Genomic DNA, 21,957 nt, shown 5'->3' with positions numbered 1-21,957 from the left:
TGTTGCAGAAGATAATTTAATTCATTCAGGAGCTCTGACTCTCATTCCCAGCATTGGGCATGTTGTGACAGATAATTACAAGTGTTCTTTGTCGCTCTTTTGTTTCAGGAAACCCGAATACGTGCGTCAGAGAAGGACCCTCATAGTAAAGTTCAGAACATCTGCATCAGTAACCAGTACGGAGGGGAGGAAGTCACGCACACACTGGCCGCAGACAGCCGGGAGGACACACACCGCTGGATGGAAGCCTTTTGGCAGCATTTCTATGATATGAGTAAGTGTTGGCTGTGCTATAGGATAGGATAGGATAGGATAGGATAGGATAGGATAGGATAGGATAGGATAGGATAGGATAGGATAGGACGTTTATGTGATATACAACCACTAATAAAGTCAAGGTCACATTTTATAATGTTGCTTGAAGAACTCTGAACTACTCCTGAGTGTTTTATATTTTCAATCTGAGCTAACTGCTTGGACAAAGGTAATAATTTGTTCTATTAAACAGGCCAATGGAAGCAATGCTGTGATGACGTGATGAAAATTGAACTTCCATCTCCAAGGAAACCGGCACCACTTACACCAAAACAGGGCTCTCTTTACCATGAAATGGGTAAGTCTTCGGCTCTGTTGATGTTCAATTTAAAAAAGCATTAGTTGCTTTTTTTTTTTAAATCAACAGGATGTAGAAAAGAAAATCTGGGAAAGGAAGCACTGTACCTGCACTGCATGTGGCTGGGTGTACTATTAATTCCATGGGTGCATGTGCATGAAAGACTCTGTCACAATTACATTTTCCTCTGCAATATGTCGAACTCACACTCTGCTTTACCTCTCTGTTCTGTAGATAGAAGGGGTCTTATTTCTGAAGTGCTGACTCTGTCTTCTGTTTCTCTGTTTCTCTTTGTCCTTTTCACTTTCCCATGTGTCCTGAATCCACCACTTTTATTTTCTGTCCATCCTTATTACGTTGTGTGACGATAAATTATTTACGGTCGACACATTTCTCATCGACTTTCATTGTTCATTTTGATGGGTAAATAACCCTCATCCACGAATGAGTTCTTTTGTTTTTCTTCTCATCACTCCTTTAAACACCCTTATTGATTTTTTTTGCCATGAACATCTATACACACCCTATCCGTTCAACACTTTTCTCTCTTGCCAACTCCCCTCATGGTTTTCCTAACCCTCCTTGGCAGCCCCTCTTGCCACACCCTCATGTGAGGGTCTTCTGCTGCAGGATAACGCTGTGTCTGCTGAGATTCGTGCTCTGCTCTCATCCTATTACAACGACAGGTGAAGTAGCAGGTCAAGGGCTTCATATGAATTAGGTTGCAATTGCAAGAGGCTGGACCGAATTTGAACAATAAGGATCTGCTTCAACTTGATAGTATGACGATGCTGAAAGACATTACTACTGTACAAGTTTGTTTTCTAATCGTATATAATCAACACTCAGACACATCCATACAGGAAGATTTGACATTATCATAAGACACCGAGACAAGTTATTCTGCCTGAACAATATATGACTTGAAACAAAAGTCTAAAAGGCTTATTTTTTGGGAGGGAAAAATCTAACCTCTTAGTGTAGTAACTGCGGTGTTTTTTTTTTTCTCCCATAAACTCAAATATGAATTTTCAAATGTCATGTTGCAGTTTTGGTTTGAAGTTTGTGTTTCGCAAATTGCAAACACATCTCCACAGCCACATAGAATCCACTCATGAGTGGGCTTAGAGTGAAATTACCTTTATCAAATGTTAATTACTTAATCAAAACTTTTTGATTGAGTCAAATGAAAATCTGATCTCCAGCTGTATAATGACGAGTTTTTCTGCTTGTCTCCTGCAGTTATTGAGTCATCTGATGACCTCAGCACTGTGTCAGACATTTTGGCTCGGAGGATGCAGGAGCTGGAGCTCCGCAGCCAGCTGGGCACCTCTTCTACTTGGATGTCTGTGTTTGAGGAAAACAGTACAAAAAGCGCTGGTTTCCGTAATCAGTGTACTTCCCACCTGTCTGGCCATAGCCCCTGCACTCCTCATCGACTGACCCGGAGCCCTATGAGCCCTCACCGCTGCCCACAGCTGGGTTTGCTGTCCTCAGATGCAAGTCTGACGTCAGACAGCGACAGCCACTGTAGCACCAGCCCCTGCTCTCACCACCATGGCTGGCCCGAGCCGTTGTCAAACTTCTCTCTTTTGTCATCTTCCCCCTCCCGTCTGAGGCCACGCACTCTTTCGCTGGACGCTAAGCTCAGCACTCTTCGAGGGAGGGGGTACGGCGTAGGAGGGACGTTCCAATGCTCCTGCCAGCCTCCTCCCTCATCGCTACTTACTCCGCTCCCCATCTCCTCCCGTTCACCTCGATCACAACACAGCACACAGACTACGCTCTCCTGCTCCAGCTCCACCTCAAGCAACAGCTCCAGCAACAGTGAGGGCAGCCACAGCCCAGAGTCATCTGAGGGAGCCCCCTTCTCGAGGCCGTCCCCTGCTCGACGAAGCCTTAGGAACCTCAGGGCCAGACTCGATCCCCGTAACTGGCTCCAAAGTCAGGTGTGAACTTGTTACTGGACAGACATTTTATGTTTGCTTCAAGGTAACAGTGCTCATAAAGTCGTGGTTTAACTGGCTTAACAAGTGAACTAAACTCAGGCAAACTGCTTAGCCACGTGCACATCCCTGAGGAGGATGCGTCCAGCTTGCCCTTTGATGGAGGATGGATTATGAAGACCTTCCCGGATCAAACTGGAACGTCTTCAGAACATAAAGGACTGGTGACAATCACTGCTGGGGTTACTGGGTTTCCACAGTTTTGTGAATGGGAGGTACTCGGCTTGTTTTGAAAAATAATAGTCCTGCTGCTTGGGAGAAAGTAAACTAAAAAGCTAAAGACTGGCTTAGATACATACCACAATATACTATATAAGTGTTTTCTCTGAAATCTAACTTTGAAACTGGAAAACCTTTTGTTTTGGTCTCTGCATCTGCCATCCTGGCCACTCAAACATTGTTTTAAAGTCATCCCTCCCAGTGCACCAATTCTATTTTGAATGGATGCTATGTTATTCATGTTTGATCCTATTTAGGCCGGTGGTAAGAAGCAAAATGAACATATAAGATGAGCGTATGGTATAATCAGTCGAGAGTTTAATAATGTTAGAAAGTGTTACATATAGAGGGAAGGACTGGTGTTTGTTGCCTGTACTGTGATATCTGCCTCTGTGTACCGATCTAATTATTTACGCAACACATGATCTATGTGAGGCTCCTAAAACGACTATGCACCGTTTTGTTTTTATGCATGACTTTACTTACAATTGAAATGTTGAACTACTTGAGATCATTTTACATTGGGTGAAAGCTCAACCTAATGCAAGCACCCATATTTACTGTACTGTTATGACTGTGATCTCATCAGGGTAAAACTCTGTGCTTTGGTCTTTAGGGCTCTTATACACCAAGCCGACTATCGGCCACCGGGAACATCTGGATTGTTCGGGTCACCCGTCTCTCTTGTGTTTTCAGTGTGTAATGCGCCGTTGGTTCTATCAGACTCCGTCAGAGCTTTTTTTTCAGCCAATTCATTTAGTTAACTTGCTGTCGGGTAGGGCAGAGAGAGATATCACTCTGATTGGTTGTTCAACATGGTGAATGAACTCTGTAGTAAGTTAATGTGACTTACCTTTACATTTTTACCTGCACATCATTGATGGACAGCCATCAGAACCAAGTGATAAATCCTTGCGTTCAAAATTCGTTTCAGCCAAAGCTTAAAGTAGTATTGAAAACCCAAGCCATATCTAAAATTCTGCTACACTCGCTTCTGTATTTTCGGGTTTTCACTGTATAATGATTCCTACCTATGTGAAGCCCAGTGAAATGCAACACATTTATCACTCCATTATCATGAAATCCATTATTTAGTTTGATGTATTTGGGGAAAAAAGTTCTATGAAACCATATACAGAAAACTCACCACCAGTTTGATGCTGGAGAGATGAGAAATTAAATTATTTGTTTGCATTGCCACCTGTTTTTCTTTTTCTTTTTTTTTTTACTATTAATATAGTTGCCATGTTGGACAACTCACAGCAGTTACCTCTTTATTACAAGAAACAAATCAAATATTAACAGTGTCACTTGTAAAAGCATCGGAGCCTCTTTTTTTTTTCTGTTCTGTTTCTGTTGATTTTTGTGGACTTTGAAGCTGTTCCCATCCTGGGACTCAGAACTCAAGCAACCAGATCTGTCTCGCGCTTGGAAACGCAGCCTTCCTTACTGTAAACTAATTTTTATAAGTTAACGGATAAACCTCTCGTTGTCTTTTGTTACATTATTGATTTTATAAATGCAGCTGCATTGAATCATGATTATCATAATATTATCAGATAACATGCAGATCTTTAACTGTTAGGAATAAATAACATTGAATGTTATTACCTTGCAAGTCACCCCTGTTCACAGGCACTCTGTTCTGCATGTACGCTATCCTAACGGGGGACATAAATTGAGAAATGTGGGAATCTCTTGTTTTAATAATATAACATTAATTATAATAAATGTTTTATCAACCCTACAACTGCCTGGTTTCTTTTCACATCCACGTCTGTCAAGTCTACATGACAATAACTATCTGCCAGGAATATTTCAAGTCAAGATTTTATCAAGAAAAAAAAACTGTCTTGCTAAACCAGAAGAATTTTATAAAGACAAAACACTTGAAGCTAAACTTTAAGCCAGAAAAAAAGGTTAAAACACCCTGTTTCTTCTTTCTACCTGATGAAATTTGAATCAAACTCATCCCTCCCTCATCCCATCCGCATTATCATGAGCACCTTCACAAACAAAGAGTGAGCTTTCCATCAGGTCAGAAACGTGCTTTTAGTAGACTTTGAACAAGTGATCGATCATATTCTGGCCAGCCATGTTCTCCTTTCATTTTTCTCTTGCACAAAGAAATCCCATTAGAGATAAAGAGGCCCACTTATGTGATGGACTGAAGCAACAGCAATCTGTGCAGCAAACGGATTGAGATAGGCAGGCATAATGAACATTTTATTGTCAGTGTTTCGATAGCAAAGCCGTAGATTAGTCAATAGTACAAAGCACTTTTACAAACATAGGAGGTAGTGAACACAGGGTCTTCACTGAGTGTTGTAATATGCATAGAGGAAAGCTATGGCCATACTGACTGTTTCAAATGCCTCAAAGGAGAACCCGAAGCTCCATGTTCTGTTTGTAGTGCACAGTTGTACCATCGTTGTGCTATTGTAACTTCACATCTGCATAAAGTATAAAAAACGTATATCTAATATCATATGGAAACAAACATACATATATTCATCATTAAATAACTGAATAACACTTCTAAATACTTTATATATTAAATGATTCACATGAAGCTGATTATTGACTTCTGTAACCCAGCAGGAATTTTAGATTAAGTTTGGCAATTATGACAATTTTGTTAGGTTACATAAGTGAATGAACAGCGTTACATCAGTTATATATACATAGCCCCTCCCCCTCCATTATTTTAGGTCCTCCATGTTAACACATCTCTCTGTGCACTTGTGCTTCTTCCAGGTCCACAATCCACTCTCATTAGCAGGCACACCGAGGGTTGGATGCCCTCAGTGCCATCCCAGCCAATGTTTGCCAGGCAAGCGTGGAGAACTTTGCAGGGCATGTCCCAGCTCTGGTGATATATGTGGATGCAATCCGATGGAGCCGCTTTGCACCAAAAGTGTTGTAGTGCCCTGGGAGTACTTGGTCAACCTGGTGGATTTTACAATTATTCAGTTATTGAACTGATGTGTAGTGTGTGCAACGGGCACTGCTGGATTAGGAGTGGCAACATTTCTCAAGCAGGACCGTCTACTTATCTTTTAAAGAACTGTTAATGGTAAATTGTAGAATTCAACGGAGGCAGTGAATAAATATCAGTTCAATGTGAACATCATAGATTTAGATGTAGGAGATTTCAACACAGTTACATGCCATTTGTATTACAAATATATCAAATGATAGTATTCGGTATATTGTGGCAGCAACAACCAGTTAATCTGGAAAAATTAAGTAGAAAAAAAGTGTGTGTGAGCTGCATTTTCTGTATTGCCCTTGAGTGTGTTTCAGTTTTACCTGTTCGCTGTCCACCAGCCCCACCAGACGCTCGCAACTGCTGATGTAATCACTGACCCGACTATAGGGTAGCCAGTCAATCATAGCGCCATCATACACCACGTCTCCACTGAAGAGCAACTTATTGTCACGGTCATGGAGGCAAATGCTTCCCCGAGAGTGACCTGGCATATGAAGCACAGTCAGCTGTCTGTCTCCCAGGTTAATGACATCACCTAGACAGGAGACAGAGAAAGTCGACTGGAACCAAGTTTTTAAACTCTTTCACTGGACTTCCATAAGTGTAGCAATAGGGTAGTACACAACAAACTGACTGTCTCTTCTCATTTGACGAGTTAGAATTACTGTGTTCCCATATGCCCTCTTATATTACGAAAATACATAGTCTGGAGCATCATCTATTGCATGGATTTGATCCATATCAGGTATGAGTCGCACAGTGTGACATAAAGATGAAGCCAACACACCGAGCAATGAGATATTCCGACTGCACTGCAGCAGCAGCTCTGACACAGCAGAAAAAGTCAGAGTATTGACCAACAGAATAGAAATAACACCCTGCAAAAACACAGAGTAGACAGGTTGAAAGACTACATTTGGACCAAACTCCAAAAGCCAAATCCACACTATCTGTGATGCAAGCGTTTTGCAACAAACTTTATGGTGACAATTTGCTAAACTTAAAGAAAAGTGACCAGAGGCATTGATATTGTGAGATGTATAGATGCTTGGTTTAAACAATATGCACTGTTTTTGAATGATTACATTCAGATAGATGAGACACACTGATTGCCGATCTTCTAAGACTTATTTGAAGAACACGGTCTGACAGAATTATGGCTACACCAGTGATGTGTATGTGTTGCTGCTTCAGGGAATGCGTTCAGTAAGTATGATGCCAGTTGCTTGCAATTTCTTCTTCCCTCCTTGGAAGTAACAGAATCTGTCAAAGTCATCAGCATACTGGCTATAAATAGAAGAGCTCTGCAGGTGAATAGTCGAGAGAGTATCTACCAATGAAAACAAACGTATTTGGTCACGTACTGTCTTCCAAATTATCCTCACGGTCTGCTCACCACCCCTTGACAAATGGGCTGTCTAAGCGCTCCTAGCCCATCAGATGTTAGGTAATAAGGTATTTACAACTGTCTAGGAACTACACAACCCATAGCCTCTAACTACAACAAGAAGAAGAATATGCCATTTATCGCTTCTCACTTCGGTGCGCCCATGAAACCCATCACAGTAAGAAACATGGTGCGTTTCCTTAGTTAAGTAACACCATACAAGGTGGTCTTTTGATCGCATAACTGCACCCCCACCATATATCGTATCTGCAATGGCTGCATCTTCTGCCTACCCTCCTGCAGTATGTGTGTGGGCTGCACAGCCTTGACTTTGTAGTGTCTTGCCCTCCATCCTGGACTGGGAGGCTCGACTATCTCCCTGTCGCTGAGCCAGGTGACCGTCTCGAAGTTGTCTCCGTTGGCCAGGGCATCGACCTCTGCGCTGTGGACGCCCACCTGTTGGAACTGATGCAGACCTCCAGAGTGGTCGAAGTGGGCGTGGGTGGCGATTGCCAGCAGCGGGTTCTTCCTCTGCGGGTCTTTTCCAAGCAGCCCATTGGCGTCGATGTAATCAGGTAGGCTCCTCAAACCCAGACCCGTGTCGATCACCACGTCCTGGTGTGTACCGCGCAGCAGCCAGATGTTGGCCCGGTTTTCTGACTGGTAGAATCTCTCCTGGATCCAGAAGAGTCCGTCTCCGAGCGATTTGTGAGCGTACCAGTCGGCTGCAGACATCCCAGGTCATGCGCTTGTCGAGGTAAGCTTCAACGGTTATTGTGCTGACAGCTGATTTAGCCGAAAGGCGTTACTAGCTATGAAGCTAAGGCTGATGTGTTTTCATTGAGGCTAACGCGATGGTGACACACCCTTGTGGAAGGGGAGCATCCTGATTGGACAAACGTATGAATGACGACATCTCAAAGAGGTGTTTTAATTGGCTGTAAATAAACCCCGCCTTCTTAAAGTCGAGCCTGGGAGGAGCTATTTAAAGCCACATTTTCACATGCTGACCAGTAGTTTGTAGGTTGTACACACGTTCCCATGCCGGTGTTAGCAACACCGTACAAATCATCCTTAGGGTTGGTTGTTTTTTCGGGAGATTGTGTGATTTTACGTGCTAGTTAACACCGCTAAGCTGAATGTTAACGATAACGGTTTTCAAATGTTAACATTTGAAAACTTGGGAGATTCAGTAAGAGCTGAATGTTGCTGTACAGTTCTAAAATAGTCTTTTAGGGTTGTACGTCTCCACATAAGGAGCAATTCACTAACAGTTCTCTACTGAGTTCTAAAACTTTGTGCCTGTGAGTCTCTGATGTATTTTGTTAGTGCTGACTAATGCGGCTTCGCTGGCAACATCCCATAAAGGCAAATTTAAGCCGCCATGGTTTCAACACGTGTTTGACAGTGAAGCTGACTGAAGGAATGTGGAATCTTGTGTTGCAGGTACAGGAGAGACCTGCAGCCATGGCTGGCAAGGGTCGTGGAGTGGCTGCCTTTACCTTCAACATTGAGGCTCTGGGCATCGGCAGGGGCAGCATGCCAGAAACCAGGGTGGGGCCTAGCCCGTTATTTCCAGTAAGTACCAACCACACACTCACATATGCCATGAGCCCACGATGACCTCACTGTGCAGTGCATTGACTGACCTAACCGTCAGAGTGCATACGTTTTCTAAAAGGTGGAGAACTAACCTGTATCTGCAGTATAGGTTGACGTTTCAATGAGGCAGAGTTCCAGAGGCTTCTAAAACTCCTCAAGGTTAAGTTTATGTCACTTAGATTTAACCAGGATGTTCTGTGTATTTAATTTACACAAAAATAGTAGTGTCTGTACATTTTACTGTAAGATAAACATATTTCAACTGATGATGAGTTTTTCACATGCCGCAACCCACAAGCCCTCTTGACATCTGGGACACCGGTTTAATTTTTTAAAATCTAAATAACAGAGTCATGTTTTGAGACCGTTGCTCCTTGTTCATGTCAAAGATGCTGAGCATCCTTTCTTGGCAGACTGATTTTTTTTTTGTTTGGTATGCACTTTGTTTTTCCTTTAATCAATCCACAATCAGTTTAGAGCAATTTGGCAGTTTCTTGACCATCATTTTTACTATAAACAAGATATGTTATTGCTCATAAGATCATAGGCAAACAAATGACACCTCCTCTATTCTCCTCTAGAGTACTGAGTTCAAACCAGTTCCACTGAAGGCTGGTGAGGAAGAAGACTACATGCTGGCTTTAAAACAGGAGATGAGGGGAACAATGCAACGGCTGCCACATAACATCAAATCCCAGTCCAACAAAGCAGGTGAGGAGCAGAGTGGTGCATGAGAAACCTGATGTCTCATAGAATTTCTACAGTAAGACAATTTGAGCTGCTGTCAGGAAGGATAATGCAGCTTTTAGGCACGTGTAACAACATTTAATGAGGTTCATACCGAGGAAAAGGAAAGGGGCATAATCATGGCAGAGAATTGAGTTACAGCTGCTGCCTCATCTTGCAGTTTTAACATGATTTCTTTGGTCTAGACTTGCAAGCCTCTCCGTGATCTATTTATCAGCTAACGTACAATACATCTATAGCAAGTAGTACAGAAAGAATGTATTTTTTTTAGACTATCTTATCCTAGATTAATACTTTTTGCCTGTGCAGTGACCGTGAATCAACAGCAGCACTCGGTGGTTACTGTTGATACACTTCGGCTTCTTATTTACTTTGAAATATGATGTGAATTCTCTCTTATTTAAGGTTGTATTGTTGTTCATATTTAACAGAAGTGGAGAAATACACAGAGAGATACCTGAAGCAAAGCCAGATGGAGCATGAGGAATGGACTCCAGGTACCTGCATAACACACTGTTATGGAATTAGAGCGAACTCGACACAAAAAAAAAGAGGAAAGTGATGCAAAGATTGCTCTTGAAATTTTAGACTGGAACCTTTTTCCTAAAGAACTGATGCCCCGAAGTAAAAAACCTAAAATAGGTATGTTAAAGCCAGCGTGTATGTTATGAGCTTTCGTCGGTCGACTTGAAGACTAAAGACAAAACGTTTTACCACAACAGGCACAAAGAACAAAACCGTGAAGATATCCTGCAAAGACACAGCGGACGTTTTAAATAAACTGGAAGTAAGCTTTCTCCTCATTTGTTTGGTCTTATTTTCAACTCCTGCGCATTATATTTGCTGCTTAGTTTGCCTCCATGTGTTAGGGAACTTGGTATACTCGCTCACGAGGGCCTGAAGTCAGTCCGTACAGGGTTAGTGTTCAGAATGTTTGAGATGTTCCAGAAAAAGACAGAAATATATCAGTTCTTTGTTATGACACTTACTACCGACCTCTGGTGCACCAGTGGTTTCTAGCGGTTAGTTTACGGCTTGACTGGAGTCCGTCTGTTCTTATGAAAAATGAACTGAACATCATAACCTGTCTAAGATGTCACAGGTGATGAGGTGCGTCCAGGTGTGCAGATGCATTAGTTTTTTGGAAAACCTTTCATATGAACTGTATATGTACTTACCAACAACATGTATGCCCTCTGGATGTCGAGTATGACTTGCATAAATCGGCTAATGTTCATGTGTCAGGAACTGGCGAAGAAGGATGACTTGAACCCAGAGAAATCAGATGATGAGACTGAGAAGAAAACTGGAAATGAGGAGGAAGAAGAAATTGAGGAGGAATATGAAGAAGAGGATCTCGAAGAGGTCTGATCACAAATAAGCTAACCTGCTGGATTTGTTTCGCATAGTGTTACCATGTAAGCACCAGACTCAACGATGCACTTTACCTGCGTTTCCTTTTGTTTCCGGACAGGACAACGACTACATTGAAAACTATTTCGACAATGGTGAAGATTTTGCTGCAGGCAGTGACGATAACATGGATGGGGAAGCAACATACTGAAGCGAGTGTGCACTGTTTAACAAGCATGTGCGAGTTTGTGTTGGTTATTGCAGAGACGTCAGGGAACACTATTTAGCAGTGATGTTTTGTTTGCATTATTTTGTGAAGTTTTCTTTAAAGGTGACATATTATTGTTTGAGAGCACATATTTGGGTGTTATGAAGTGACGATCTCAAAAACTTAGAAAAGAAAGGACAATCCATTTTCTTTTAGACCCCCAATATCTGAAAATGTGACATTTGGTGAGGATGATGTAATATTACAAGTTATCCAGCCTCCTCCCTCTGCCTTGCTTCAACTTCAGGTGATGCTGCATTCGCTGTCCTTTGGGAGTGGGTAGTTTTTTTTTTTTTTTACTTTGCACTTAACATCCCTTCATTAGTCATGTAGTTTACCAGAAGGAAGAAATTAGTTTAAAAAGTTCTACCAAATCCATTCGTGTTATGTCCTGACGAGGAAATCTAGTTTCTAATAGGTGTTCTTTAATCTTTTTAACCAGATGGAAGTTGGTAAATTACAGCACTGCTAGCAGCCTTTTAAAAATGAAACGGTGGTGAAATATTGCCCATGTAAGAGACAATTCTTTATGTTAGCTACTGAAACACCACCGATGTCGAAAGAAGCAGACCCTGAAGTCATGATGGGCAGAGTGGAGTCCAGCAGGTTAGTCCATACGCTAAAATGATCCGCAGGATGAAAAATAAGTTGCCGTACTGTCCTTCTGCATTAGTTTGACCAAAGCATGTCACAGACCTCAAAATTGTGTCGGCCTATAAAAAACAAAGAAAGGATAATGTGTCTCATTTAAAGAACATTGTAAATAAGAAATGTCTAGATGTGTGCTGAATGTAAAAAAAGAAAAATAATATTGAAAATAGATTTATTTATTCTTCAGCCCGCAGCACATTTCTGCAGGTTGAAAGGCACATACTGTAAACAACATGATACTTTGTCATAAAATTTCAAGGAAATGCTGATCAAATAAAAAGGGCTATAGAACACTGTCTAAAGGGTCACATAATTACTGCATGAGACAGTTTGGCAATGCTGTGCATTTCTCATATTCCTAAAGAAAATGTTTTCTCCAAGACAGTCAAAAAAAGAAAAGAGCGATTCAAGATAATCCAACTGAAAAATTTAGAAACTTGATTTGACTTTTTATTCAGTACTGAGTGGAAATAAACACCAATCCTCTGTCTTCAAATAAATAACTGAGAAACAGTGGTAGAAATATACCTTTAAGATAAATAACAAAACGCAGGTTTCCAGCATGGGAGAAAACGCATGAGGACCAAACGCCGGTAAAGCTGCTTTAACGCAGAATACACAGGATTAATGGTTTTCTCAGGGCGTGGCCACAAAACCATCACCACGTGTGAGGGTGATGGAATCTAAGTCCTTGGTTATTGTTTGCAGCCGAATGAAAGTGCATCAGCGTCGATGACCACAAAGACGATAATTAGAATGGATTCTGGCGAGGATTTTTAAATGAATACACTGAAGAAAAGAAAAAAAAGCCAAGCGATCAAAACAAGTTTAGCAGAGAAAGTTGGACCCTTTTTCAGTCTTTTCCCCTGAATTGTGTTAAAAAAAAGACGATCTCAGAGAATATCTGTAGTGATACTTTCTCTCCTGTTTTCCATCTTTACAAATTAACATTGCCATTATGCCCAAGGCAAACAGATTGCACTCATGTATTTAGTTAATAAGACTACTTGAAAATGGGGGGGGGGGGGGGGTAAAAAAATCAAAGTTTTATTTCATCTTTGAGTTAAACAATTTATTTGTGTAATTATAATGCCCTGCTATGTTTTCTTTAAACCTGCATTGCCACCGTCTACTGCATTGTTTAAACTGGGCTTCTGTGGATCTTCATTGCCCACATGCCTAAGACCCTCCTCTACTTGTTCACCTTCTACAGCAGGAAGGTCTCCATTTTTACTGTTGAGCTGTCCGTGATGAATGTCGCTATAGGCTTCTGTGGGAACACCATGATGGCTGACGTCAGATTTCACGAGAACCTCATAATACAGCAGATAAAACACCGGTGTGACAATGCCAACAACCAGCATGATAGCCACAGCAGTCCACCATCTCATGCCCCAGTCCGCCCCATAATATGGGTCCTTTCTCTGTACTGGTTTATACTCGACTTCCCCCAGCAGCGGCTGTTGCAGCGTTAAGGAGGACACAACCTCATTCAGGCTGCTCCGAGATGGTCCTGTGGATTTCACGAGCCGCTCAATGTCCTTGTCCTTCTCCAGGAGAAATCCTTCCACACTGTCGGTAGAAGACGAAGAAGAAGAGTCTGTGGAGGACTCTGAAGGAAGGGATGTAACAGGTGAGATCTGGGGCACACGCGTCGCCCCTGTGGGGGAGGCTGATTTCAGAGGACCAGTGTTATGAGTCTCAGTGAGGACACTGAACCGCCTCACAGGAATCTTAACCGACCGCAGAGCATAGAAGTCCTGTTCCGTCAAGAGGTTGTTGGCACGTTTAATGTCCGCCACCTACAAATCACAGAGGAAAGAATCATTTAAAAGCAGCTTTTAAACTGTATCAACTTAGAAAACACTGCTTATGTCTACTGCCATAGTTTTTATCCTTTTGTCTTGTAAACATTTATATATTTATTCATTTCATTATGTGTGTCTGCTTGCTGTTCTTTCCATGCAATACCAAAAAGCCATGACTTGGTTACATTGTAATAGAGCTCTACTAGCCTCTTTTCCAACGCATGGTTTGACTTGGCTCACATTTACTTGATTACCCCCTTCCCCTCTTTTTTTTTTTCCCTTCTCCTTGGCTGATCCAAGGCGGGAGCTGTACACCAAGTTTGTGTGATTACACCACAAGGATGTCCCATGCTTGTGAACTCAGACAGATGCAGGCTCCACTGTGTCATAGCCCCTTTTGAAACACATTAAAAGTTTTGCCTCCTGTCTCTGTGATGTTTCTTTCTTAAGGCACTACTATACATAATATATACACATGCAGTATAGTGCAAAATTCCTAAGCCTCGCCTTATTCTTTATCTGTTACAAGGGAAATAGGAACTAGCTGCCGTGAAGGACTGAAAGATGCTAATACAAACTGAAATACAATATATATATATATATAACGCAAAAATAGAGTTTGTACAATTCTAACAAGTTAAAAAAGTCTATATTTGATATGACCACCTCAGTTCAACACAGCCTGAACCCTCTTAGACAAGCTTTCTGTCATTTCTTTAAGTAGTCTTCAGGAATAGTTGTCCAGGCTTCTTGAAAGACATTTCAAAGCTCTCCTCTGAATGTTGGCTGTATTTTGTTCTGTTCACAGTCACGTTGAGGTCGGGGCTCTGGGGAGGGTTCATCCCTCCATTAAACCTGTTGAAGGACTGATTTTCAGTCCAGTTTCTGTGTCATTTAGCATACCTCTGGTTTAAGAATGGTAGCCTTGACAGCCACCCTTTGATCGAGGCCATTTCTAACCGGGCTTCAATAAACAGTAGATGGATCAGCTGAAGTTCCAGACGCATCTCTCAAGTCTGATAGATTTTCTCACACTTGACTAATAGCTTTTTGGGAGTCACCTTGTTAAAATACCACAAAAATACAATTTTATATCTCTCAAACTGTCTTATCAAAGGTATTTTCCATAGATGCACTGAAGGAAATGGGAAGAAATTAGTCTTTGTGGCAGACTGCCAGAATTAAAGTGCCTAAAGATACATTTTAAAATCTATTCTTCGCCCAGTTGTCCATGTGTAGACGCAACACTGTTGTACAAAAGAAGAAGAAAAAGAGGGGGGTGGGGTAGTACTAAATCCAGGAAATGAGGTAACAGTAAATAACAATAAAAAAAAAAAAAACTCTTCAACACAGTGTAGAGTTGAGACAAGTCTTCACTATTTTACCTACAAGCTTTGGATGCTCAGTCTGAGATACTCCTTTTCTCTTTCTGTACATCAAAATGCATTCAAACTTTGTTTATTAGATACAATAGTAAACTCTAAAAAAATATATTATTTGTTATTCTATGATCAGCATACAATTTGACAGGTTAAATATTTACTGGACAAACTGTTTGTTGTCCCTGATCCAAAAAGGCATGTTTGACTATATGTTATGTGGCGTGGTGAGAGAAATCACATGTTTGCGTAAAAACAGGACTGTAGTGTGTGTGTGCTTCCCAAGAGGTGGAAAGATAGACAAGATTTACAACAACAACAAAAAAGAAACAACTCACCGAGCAATGGTACTGCAGGGCAATGCTGTTCAGGGTGTCCCCCTCCTGGATATCTCGTGTAAGGTAGATAATATCATCCAATCTCTCTCTGGAAGTGCTCCTCCGTAGCCTCTCTCTACCACGTGGCCGTAGCTCAAAACTTTCTCCATCCTCCTCTGACTGGTCATTCTCTGAGCCATTGTTTCCAAATAGATATGTATGACCGCCATTGGCAGGCTGCACCATGGTGGCAGACCCATAGTGCTGATTTCTATTAGACATTTTTCCTCACTGTATGTGGAAAAAAGAAAGATGATTGAGAGGTTGCTTCAACAAGGATGACATGTAAAGCTTGTTTGTATTAACAAGCTGACTCAGTTCATTCCAAAGAAGTGAATTGGATCAAACTTGTACCAGCAAATTTGATGGGTGGCCCCGTCACACCACAGCCATACCTGCCAGTGACAATGAAGTCACCGACTTTTAGAAGTGTGGGACAAACGTTAAAGTGAATCCCTTTTATTGAAATCCATCACCTTGAATAGTACCACCTCAGCTATAAGTGTAAGCACCCTTTAAAAAAAAAAAAAAAAAAAAAAATATATATATATATATATATATATATATATATATATATATATATAAAAAAAAACTGGCCTGCATGGATTGACATATTTCAAGAACAAACTAAACATTTCTCTGGGGGGAAAAGAAGCAATAACACGTGTCTAGGTAGCAAGGAGTTTATTCACAATAACTCTACATTGCAAATAGCTACATTAGGACATATTAGGACATAGAGTACAGTTCTGGGCATTTGATTAGCTAGATAGGCTGGATAAGATGTCAAGGTCTTCTGCTGTAACCTTTGTACTCTCTTACCCTTTGTCTGCCATGCCATGAACGTCAGAGGGATATCTCAGCAGATAAAGATTCCCGACTTTTCCCCTGTTACAGTACTAACGCAAGTGACTGTAGTCTTCAAGTTTATACTAAAAGCCAGACGTCCTGGCCAACGAGAATAACATTGATTAATATATTAACACGGTTATAACTCAAAATAAACAACCAGAAGAACACCACTAACTATCTTTTGAATCAAGTATTAGAATCAACCACCATGACGCTCTCCGAGAGTTATAGTGGTTACAATTTAATTTGCGCATTTAAACGAAGCAGCTGTCAAGTCTATTTCTCTCATCCAGCGCGACTTCAGGTGGGTATTTGGCCAATCGATAGTAAAAAAATCAAATCCAATCCCTTCTATTTACACCAGAAGCTTACGTAAACTGCCAGTGGACCTTAAATTAGTGTGTAAAATTAAAAACAAAAGTGTAAAACTGATCGGATATCCACTGTACGACGACGTAAGCAAACTGAAGCCCAGCTGCATAAGCGAAGCTAGTGCTAACTACCGTCCATATACGACTGTTTTTCTAACATTTATGGGCTTTGCGGTGGTTTCCTGACCAGTAGTCAAAAACTTGTTTTCAAAAAGCCGTCCAACCCTGTCCATACCTGAAAAATGGAACACCGTTAGGTCAGTTGTCCTCGACAATTTCCATAATTCCGCTCGATTGCTTCGATCTCACCTTGTCGTTAGTTTGTTACCTACTTGCTAGCTACCGTTTCAACTGCTCAAGCCACGTCAACAGAATGCTTACGTAATGACGTTATCGCTGACGAATCAAGCTCAGTTCAAGTTTTCACCGCGAGGTGGCGCCAAGTAAATGTTATGGATCCCCACCATTGAAAACCCCAGGTCTTTCGATAAAAGTTATCTTATTTATTCATTTATTTATATTAGCAACATTTATTCCAGCCTTTATAACAATACGATCTGGCCAATAAGATTCCAGCTGCGAGTATGGAGGGTTATGCAGTTTTGCTGAGGGCATAATTAATGTAAATTTTCATACAAGATTTCATACAAGTTTGGAACTATTCAATTAACTTTTGTGTCAAAATTGTGTTGCATCTCAAATTTATTTCAGATTGAATTTGCCAAATTTATGAGGAGTAATAACAGCATGAGCGCTCAATTAATTTACTGGTTGTGAAGAAGCCGCGGAGAGAGCGGCAGCTCGAGCGTTGCTTGTTAAGCCCACAAAGTGGAGCTGTTCGCCAGCAAACGGTGCAATCATGGCGTGAATCCTGGAGAGACAAATGGGATTAAAATATCTTGTCTCATTAGGCAGCGACCGCGAGACGACATGAGTCTCTGAGCAGCTACAAACTAATCTTTCTATTGGTGCAGTTAAGCGTACTCATACAGTAGCAGGAGCTCCCACATGGCCGCTGGAGACCAGAGTTTTGAGTCGTAAGGAGAGAGTCTGAAACTGACGGGGAAACTGCTGCGTTTTGGTTATTTCAGCCGGCTTCAGTCCCGTTAGATGACAGACGCGCTTCATCCCATGTAGTTCTCCGGAAAGTAAAACGCTTGGGATATTCGATTCAGTAGCTTTATTTACAAAATTATGCAGTTATTATTTGCTGCTGTTTGAGAGGAGGTGGAGCTGACAACATCGGGAGCGTTCACCAATGTTATCCTCAGCAATAAAGATATTATTGTAAATTATCTTGGACTGAGAGGCCAAGCAAGGTGTCAGGTAAGGTCACACGATTTATGCAATTGCTTTGTTTGTAGATGTTTACATGCTTTTATTGTGACTGTGAGCTGGTATTAAGAATGCGTGGCTATCAGAAAAAAAACTTTGTGGTATTAATTAAGCAGAAAGACTGGTATGTAGGATGTATGCAATGATATGGCTCTGTGACACACCGTTTCAGTTTCTTGGACAGAAGTGAATTTGTCCTAAAGCAGTCGAGTCAGATAAATGATCGGTGACTCGAGCCTCTATTGTTGGTGGTAAAATAATAGTACAAAGAATGAAAGAAACAAATGAGTAGCGATACTCCTCATCAATTATGCCAGACAGCTCATGCAGACGTATTGTGTAAGACTATAAGAAAACGATTAAAAGTGGTTGGCCACTGCTAATTTCTTTTTGCACTGTGCCAAAAATACCCCCTTGGAGCAGCTAATAAAATTGAAAAGCCTAAATATTGATTCAGCGCAATCAGTAAATGAATGGCCGGGCAGTCCATTGAGGACGGAGACAAACGCTTCCATGGTAACATCCAGGATCTCCAGTGTGATTACGGCGCTTTGTGTGGGTTTTCTCTCTCCCACTGAAATAAAACAACTGCCACACATGGAGAGCTGGGGAACCTCTCATAAAGACTCCGCCGACTACTCTATAGGCTTACTCTGCCCATAAGTAATCTTGGCACACTTGGAGTTGCGCACATGTTCTGCTACTGTTAAACCAACGAGTGGTGCCTATAGCCTCATTGTGCTGCTGCCTTTTCGAGTATTTTACACGTCCATGCTCCATGAATTACGCCAGCTGATGGGGTGGGTTTTCGAAACCTTGAGTAATTGAATGTGTTCCCCTTATCTCTAATTGATCTGACATGATGTCATCTTAGTGCGTCCCTTGCAAATCTCTTTTGTTGCCTCCTCCGTGGTGCCTCAGCAGAGTTAAATCCTCTCTTTCACTGGGGAGGGTGGGAGTTGTTTCTGTATCCATTCAGCAGATACACCTGCTCCTTCTCAGCAAAAGCCTTTACCGCTGTCTCTGATGCATATCTTTGTTGAAGGAAAGGATATTGTTCAGTCAGGTTAAATCAAGTTTGTTTCTTTGTCTTTTTTTAAGCAAAGAAGCAGCAGAACTTTCCATGAAATCCACTGTTTTACATCCTTAATCTTACAGTTTCTATGTGTATCAGACCAAACCCACATGTCACACTGAGTTTGTTTTTGCAGCTTTAGATCCTTTAAGATCCTCACTTGCTCAGAGCTCAGGTCCTTTGTTTGTCAGTGTTTATGTCATCGCCTGGCAGGGGTCAGCCCCTATTCGCCCGTGTGAGGGTCTGAATGTGATTCACTGGGCGGAAACTGTTTTACTGCCTGCTTCTCTCCCCATCTGTCTCACCCCCCTTATGGCTGCACAGTACAAAAGGGGGCTGTGCCATAAACTGAGCCTATTCTTTATGAAAGGTGCTGAAGTGTTGCACATTGCAGACAGGAGGAGATTGATGTTCAGTGAGGATGAGAGAGCTTGCATTCTCAGTGTGTGGCGATAGAGGGAAATAGTGGATGAAGGCACAGCTCTGCAACAGGCTATCTCCCTTGACTGATCTCTGTGCCAAGGACTCACTGTTGGGGGCAGGAGCTGTAAGGCCACTCTTTATCTGTTGAATCGGAGGCATGTGTGAAGTTGAATTGAAACTTTGCATGATTTTAGGCAGTCTTAAATTTTTTCGTTTTCTGTCCCCCCCCAAAGTGTGTGCTTTGCATTTACATCTTTAACGACATGGCCAGCCAACCTTTAACTTAATTAGTTAAGGTCTGGTTCTCATTTCCACATCGTTAGAGGGCACCTATTTTCTTCTATGGTCATTTAACTCTTGTACAAGAACAGTTCATAATCACTTGGTGCAAAACAATTCTAATGTTGATCTTAAACTTGGCATACAGGGATCTGATTGGGTTCACTAACTGCTCGACCAAGTTTATGTTTTATGAACAATTTCGAACTCCAAATCAAGACCTACAGTAGCTCATTTTGCATTTTCAATCAATGTAAAGAAGAATGCTTATTTGTTTATATCATTGTATATCTTTAAATGTTATGGGGTTATCAGATCTAATGTCAGCAAACTCTGCAAAAGCCAATTGTGGATTTAGTAAATGGACAAATTAAATTGATAAATAAGTCTCTTAAAATATTCCTTTGGATTGGAATAATTCAGCCATTTGATAGTTCATGTTTACGCGCAGAAGACTGCTTCATGTTTTAGTAGTTGTTGTCGTTGGAGCAGAGAGACAGGATAGTGGTGTTCTGTCAGCTGTGGTCAACAATCCTGAGGCTTCTTTAGTGGGCCTGACGAACCACATATTGTTCCCAGTGAGAGGTTTCTGCTACAGCCACTGCATAAAACCCTTTGCCACAACCTCACTTTCAGCTCACATAATCACACGTGTACATACATACCTGGACATACATGCACATACACATGCTTATTGTGATATCCTGTTTTCTTTAGAAGCAACATGGAGCCCTCACACATCTGCTGAGCGTCTCCATTTGAGAATTAAACTTGAACTCTGCTCTGAGGAGCCTTTTGTTGTTATCATACTTGTCCAGTCTCTCTAATAATAGTAACAAACTCTCATTAAAAACATTTTTGGGGATTTCTGATATTCTTGTAGTATGTGCACTATTCTATGGAACATGCATCCAGGTAAACTCAGGAAGAACACAGGGCAACGTAAATAAACATAATGTAAAAGTAAGAGAGCATTCTGGAGGGCTTGGTCCTGTGGTTCACATTAGCTTGTCTAGACCTCATGAATTAATTCCGTTTCAAGAGGTGTTGAAAGTCCCTTTTGCTTTTTTTTGCTGTTGTTGCTTTTTCTTTTTTTTGTCTCGAGCCATATTTGAAAAATTAACACACACGCATATATCTATATGTATATATATATATATTTCTAAAATATACAGATGGCCACATGTGTCCTGCTGTCTGGCCATAAATCCCCAGGAGTTCTACCCCACGTGGAGCCACGTGGAACACATCCCATGGTGCCGCCTGCTTCCTGTCCTTCTTAAGACAGGTCAGGTTGAGCGAGTCACGCTTTGTGTTCGGCTGAAAGGGCTTCATGGCACAACTGTTGCCTCTTCATTTTCACGAGCAATTCCTCTCATTATGGCTTTTGCATGTGTGTATTTGTGTCAGACAGAGAGAGAATAGGAGTGAGCTTCAGGAAAAAAGTGTTAACAACTCAAAAACAAATGTAGGTCATGTAGTCTTCCGCAACTACTACATCCCTCCAGTACCGCTCAATTTTATTCAACATTATTCATGTGTTTTTAACCTGTCCTGTAATATTTAGATCTCACACTTACTCAACTGTGCCACCCCTCATTAGTCTTGTCATGCACATATGCCTCTCTTTCTTTAATCTAATTTCCCTTCATTTGGTATTGTTGGTTTTTGAACGTAACAGAGTTTTAGTGGTTGTTGCATAGTGATGTTTAAATCCATTTTTTCTTAGTGCTGTAATAAAAGCTCCCAACATTTTTGTGCAAGTTCAAAAATGTTTCAGATTAGAATTAAACTGTGGTCCTTTAAAAGCTGGGTCTTCTTTTCTCCTCTTCCAGGATCTAAATGATTAATAAGAACAGCTATGTTTGTTATTGGTCTTATATGGAGCAATAACTGGCAGCCACAAAAACAGCTACAATGTAATGTAAGAGGAAATTTTCCACATTATATTTACTGATGCAAAGTGGTTTATTTGATTAAATAACCGCCACTCTGTCTGCAGCAGCTGTCTCTACTCTTTGAACAGATATGGGTTTATCTTTTAATTTTTGTGAAGAATGTGCTTTGATGTAGGATTATTTTACTATTGACTATTTTATAGTTTGGGATGCTATAACAGACTTTCGCTTTGTTGGCCAGTAGTCAATAACTATTTGATTTGCACCTGAATATGCTAATTCAATAAGATTTATTTCCTTTGTTTCAGGGTGAGACGTCAGT

General features: G+C 41.2%; 4 protein-coding genes across 9 annotated transcripts in view; 2 read left to right on the top strand and 2 right to left on the bottom strand.

Annotated features, from left to right (window-relative positions):
- The window catches only part of rtkna (rhotekin a), a 53,604-nt gene extending 49,022 nt beyond the window's left edge, over positions 1-4,582 (top strand). For 4 of the 6 annotated variants that reach the window (XM_072388151.1, XM_072388150.1, XM_072388152.1 and 1 more), the window contains exons 9-11: positions 109-274; positions 509-613; positions 1,856-4,582. In XM_072388151.1, the coding sequence (XP_072244252.1) occupies positions 109-274; positions 509-613; positions 1,856-2,568 (984 nt within the window). In that variant the 3' untranslated portion in view covers positions 2,569-4,582. Of the gene's footprint in view, positions 1-108; positions 275-508; positions 614-1,202; positions 1,828-1,855 lie in introns of those variants that run through there. The other 2 variants (XM_072388154.1, XM_072388155.1) reach the window with 2 other exon arrangements.
- A 467-nt stretch (positions 4,583-5,049) lies between these two features.
- On the bottom strand, positions 5,050-8,170 carry mblac2 (metallo-beta-lactamase domain containing 2). Its single transcript, XM_072388148.1, has 3 exons — positions 7,511-8,170; positions 6,151-6,365; positions 5,050-5,787 (listed from the first exon to the last, which is right to left on the bottom strand). The coding sequence occupies exons 1-3, from the start codon at positions 7,950-7,952 to the stop codon at positions 5,614-5,616; spliced, it is 831 nt and encodes a 276-aa protein (XP_072244249.1). The 5' UTR covers positions 7,953-8,170; the 3' UTR covers positions 5,050-5,613.
- A 499-nt stretch (positions 8,171-8,669) lies between these two features.
- Positions 8,670-12,140, top strand: polr3g (polymerase (RNA) III (DNA directed) polypeptide G). The gene is made up of 7 exons (XM_072388149.1): positions 8,670-8,795; positions 9,401-9,530; positions 9,998-10,063; positions 10,155-10,208; positions 10,289-10,353; positions 10,812-10,931; positions 11,041-12,140. The coding sequence occupies exons 1-7, from the start codon at positions 8,685-8,687 to the stop codon at positions 11,128-11,130; spliced, it is 636 nt and encodes a 211-aa protein (XP_072244250.1). The 5' UTR covers positions 8,670-8,684; the 3' UTR covers positions 11,131-12,140.
- Positions 11,999-16,990, bottom strand: lysmd3 (LysM, putative peptidoglycan-binding, domain containing 3). Its single transcript, XM_072388147.1, has 3 exons — positions 16,861-16,990; positions 15,364-15,633; positions 11,999-13,640 (listed from the first exon to the last, which is right to left on the bottom strand). Exons 2-3 carry the CDS (start codon positions 15,622-15,624, stop codon positions 12,936-12,938), a joined length of 966 nt encoding a protein of 321 aa, XP_072244248.1. The 5' UTR covers positions 15,625-15,633; positions 16,861-16,990; the 3' UTR covers positions 11,999-12,935.
- Positions 16,991-21,957: the final 4,967 nt, after the last annotated feature.

The sequence above is a fragment of the Leuresthes tenuis genome, unplaced genomic scaffold (genome assembly GCF_036924035.1).
Source record: "Leuresthes tenuis unplaced genomic scaffold, fLeuTen1.0.hap1 SCAF_6, whole genome shotgun sequence".
In the NCBI taxonomy this organism is placed as follows: domain Eukaryota; kingdom Metazoa; phylum Chordata; class Actinopteri; order Atheriniformes; family Atherinopsidae; genus Leuresthes; species Leuresthes tenuis.
Note: the sequence above shows the minus strand (reverse complement) of the source record. Positions and strands in the feature narration are given on the sequence as shown.

What these genes read in the sequence shown, in the direction of transcription:
- mblac2 (XM_072388148.1), bottom strand. Translation starts at nt 7,952, where the DNA reads ATGTCTGCAGCCGACTGGTACGCTCACAAATCGCTCGGAGACGGACTC. An exon ending in CACACACATACTGCAGGAGG is followed by an intron (nt 6,366 to 7,510) that starts GTAGGCAGAAGA and finishes TCTCCTGTCTAG; the next exon opens with GTGATGTCATTAACCTGGGA. An exon ending in GGCTGGTGGACAGCGAACAG is followed by an intron (nt 5,788 to 6,150) that starts GTAAAACTGAAA and finishes AAAATCCACCAG; the next exon opens with GTTGACCAAGTACTCCCAGG.
- lysmd3 (XM_072388147.1), bottom strand. Translation starts at nt 15,624, where the DNA reads ATGTCTAATAGAAATCAGCACTATGGGTCTGCCACCATGGTGCAGCCT. An exon ending in CCCTGCAGTACCATTGCTCG is followed by an intron (nt 13,641 to 15,363) that starts GTGAGTTGTTTC and finishes TGTGATTTGTAG; the next exon opens with GTGGCGGACATTAAACGTGC.
- polr3g (XM_072388149.1), top strand. Translation starts at nt 8,685, where the DNA reads ATGGCTGGCAAGGGTCGTGGAGTGGCTGCCTTTACCTTCAACATTGAG. An exon ending in GGCCTAGCCCGTTATTTCCA is followed by an intron (nt 8,796 to 9,400) that starts GTAAGTACCAAC and finishes ATTCTCCTCTAG; the next exon opens with AGTACTGAGTTCAAACCAGT. An exon ending in AAGAAGAGGATCTCGAAGAG is followed by an intron (nt 10,932 to 11,040) that starts GTCTGATCACAA and finishes GTTTCCGGACAG; the next exon opens with GACAACGACTACATTGAAAA.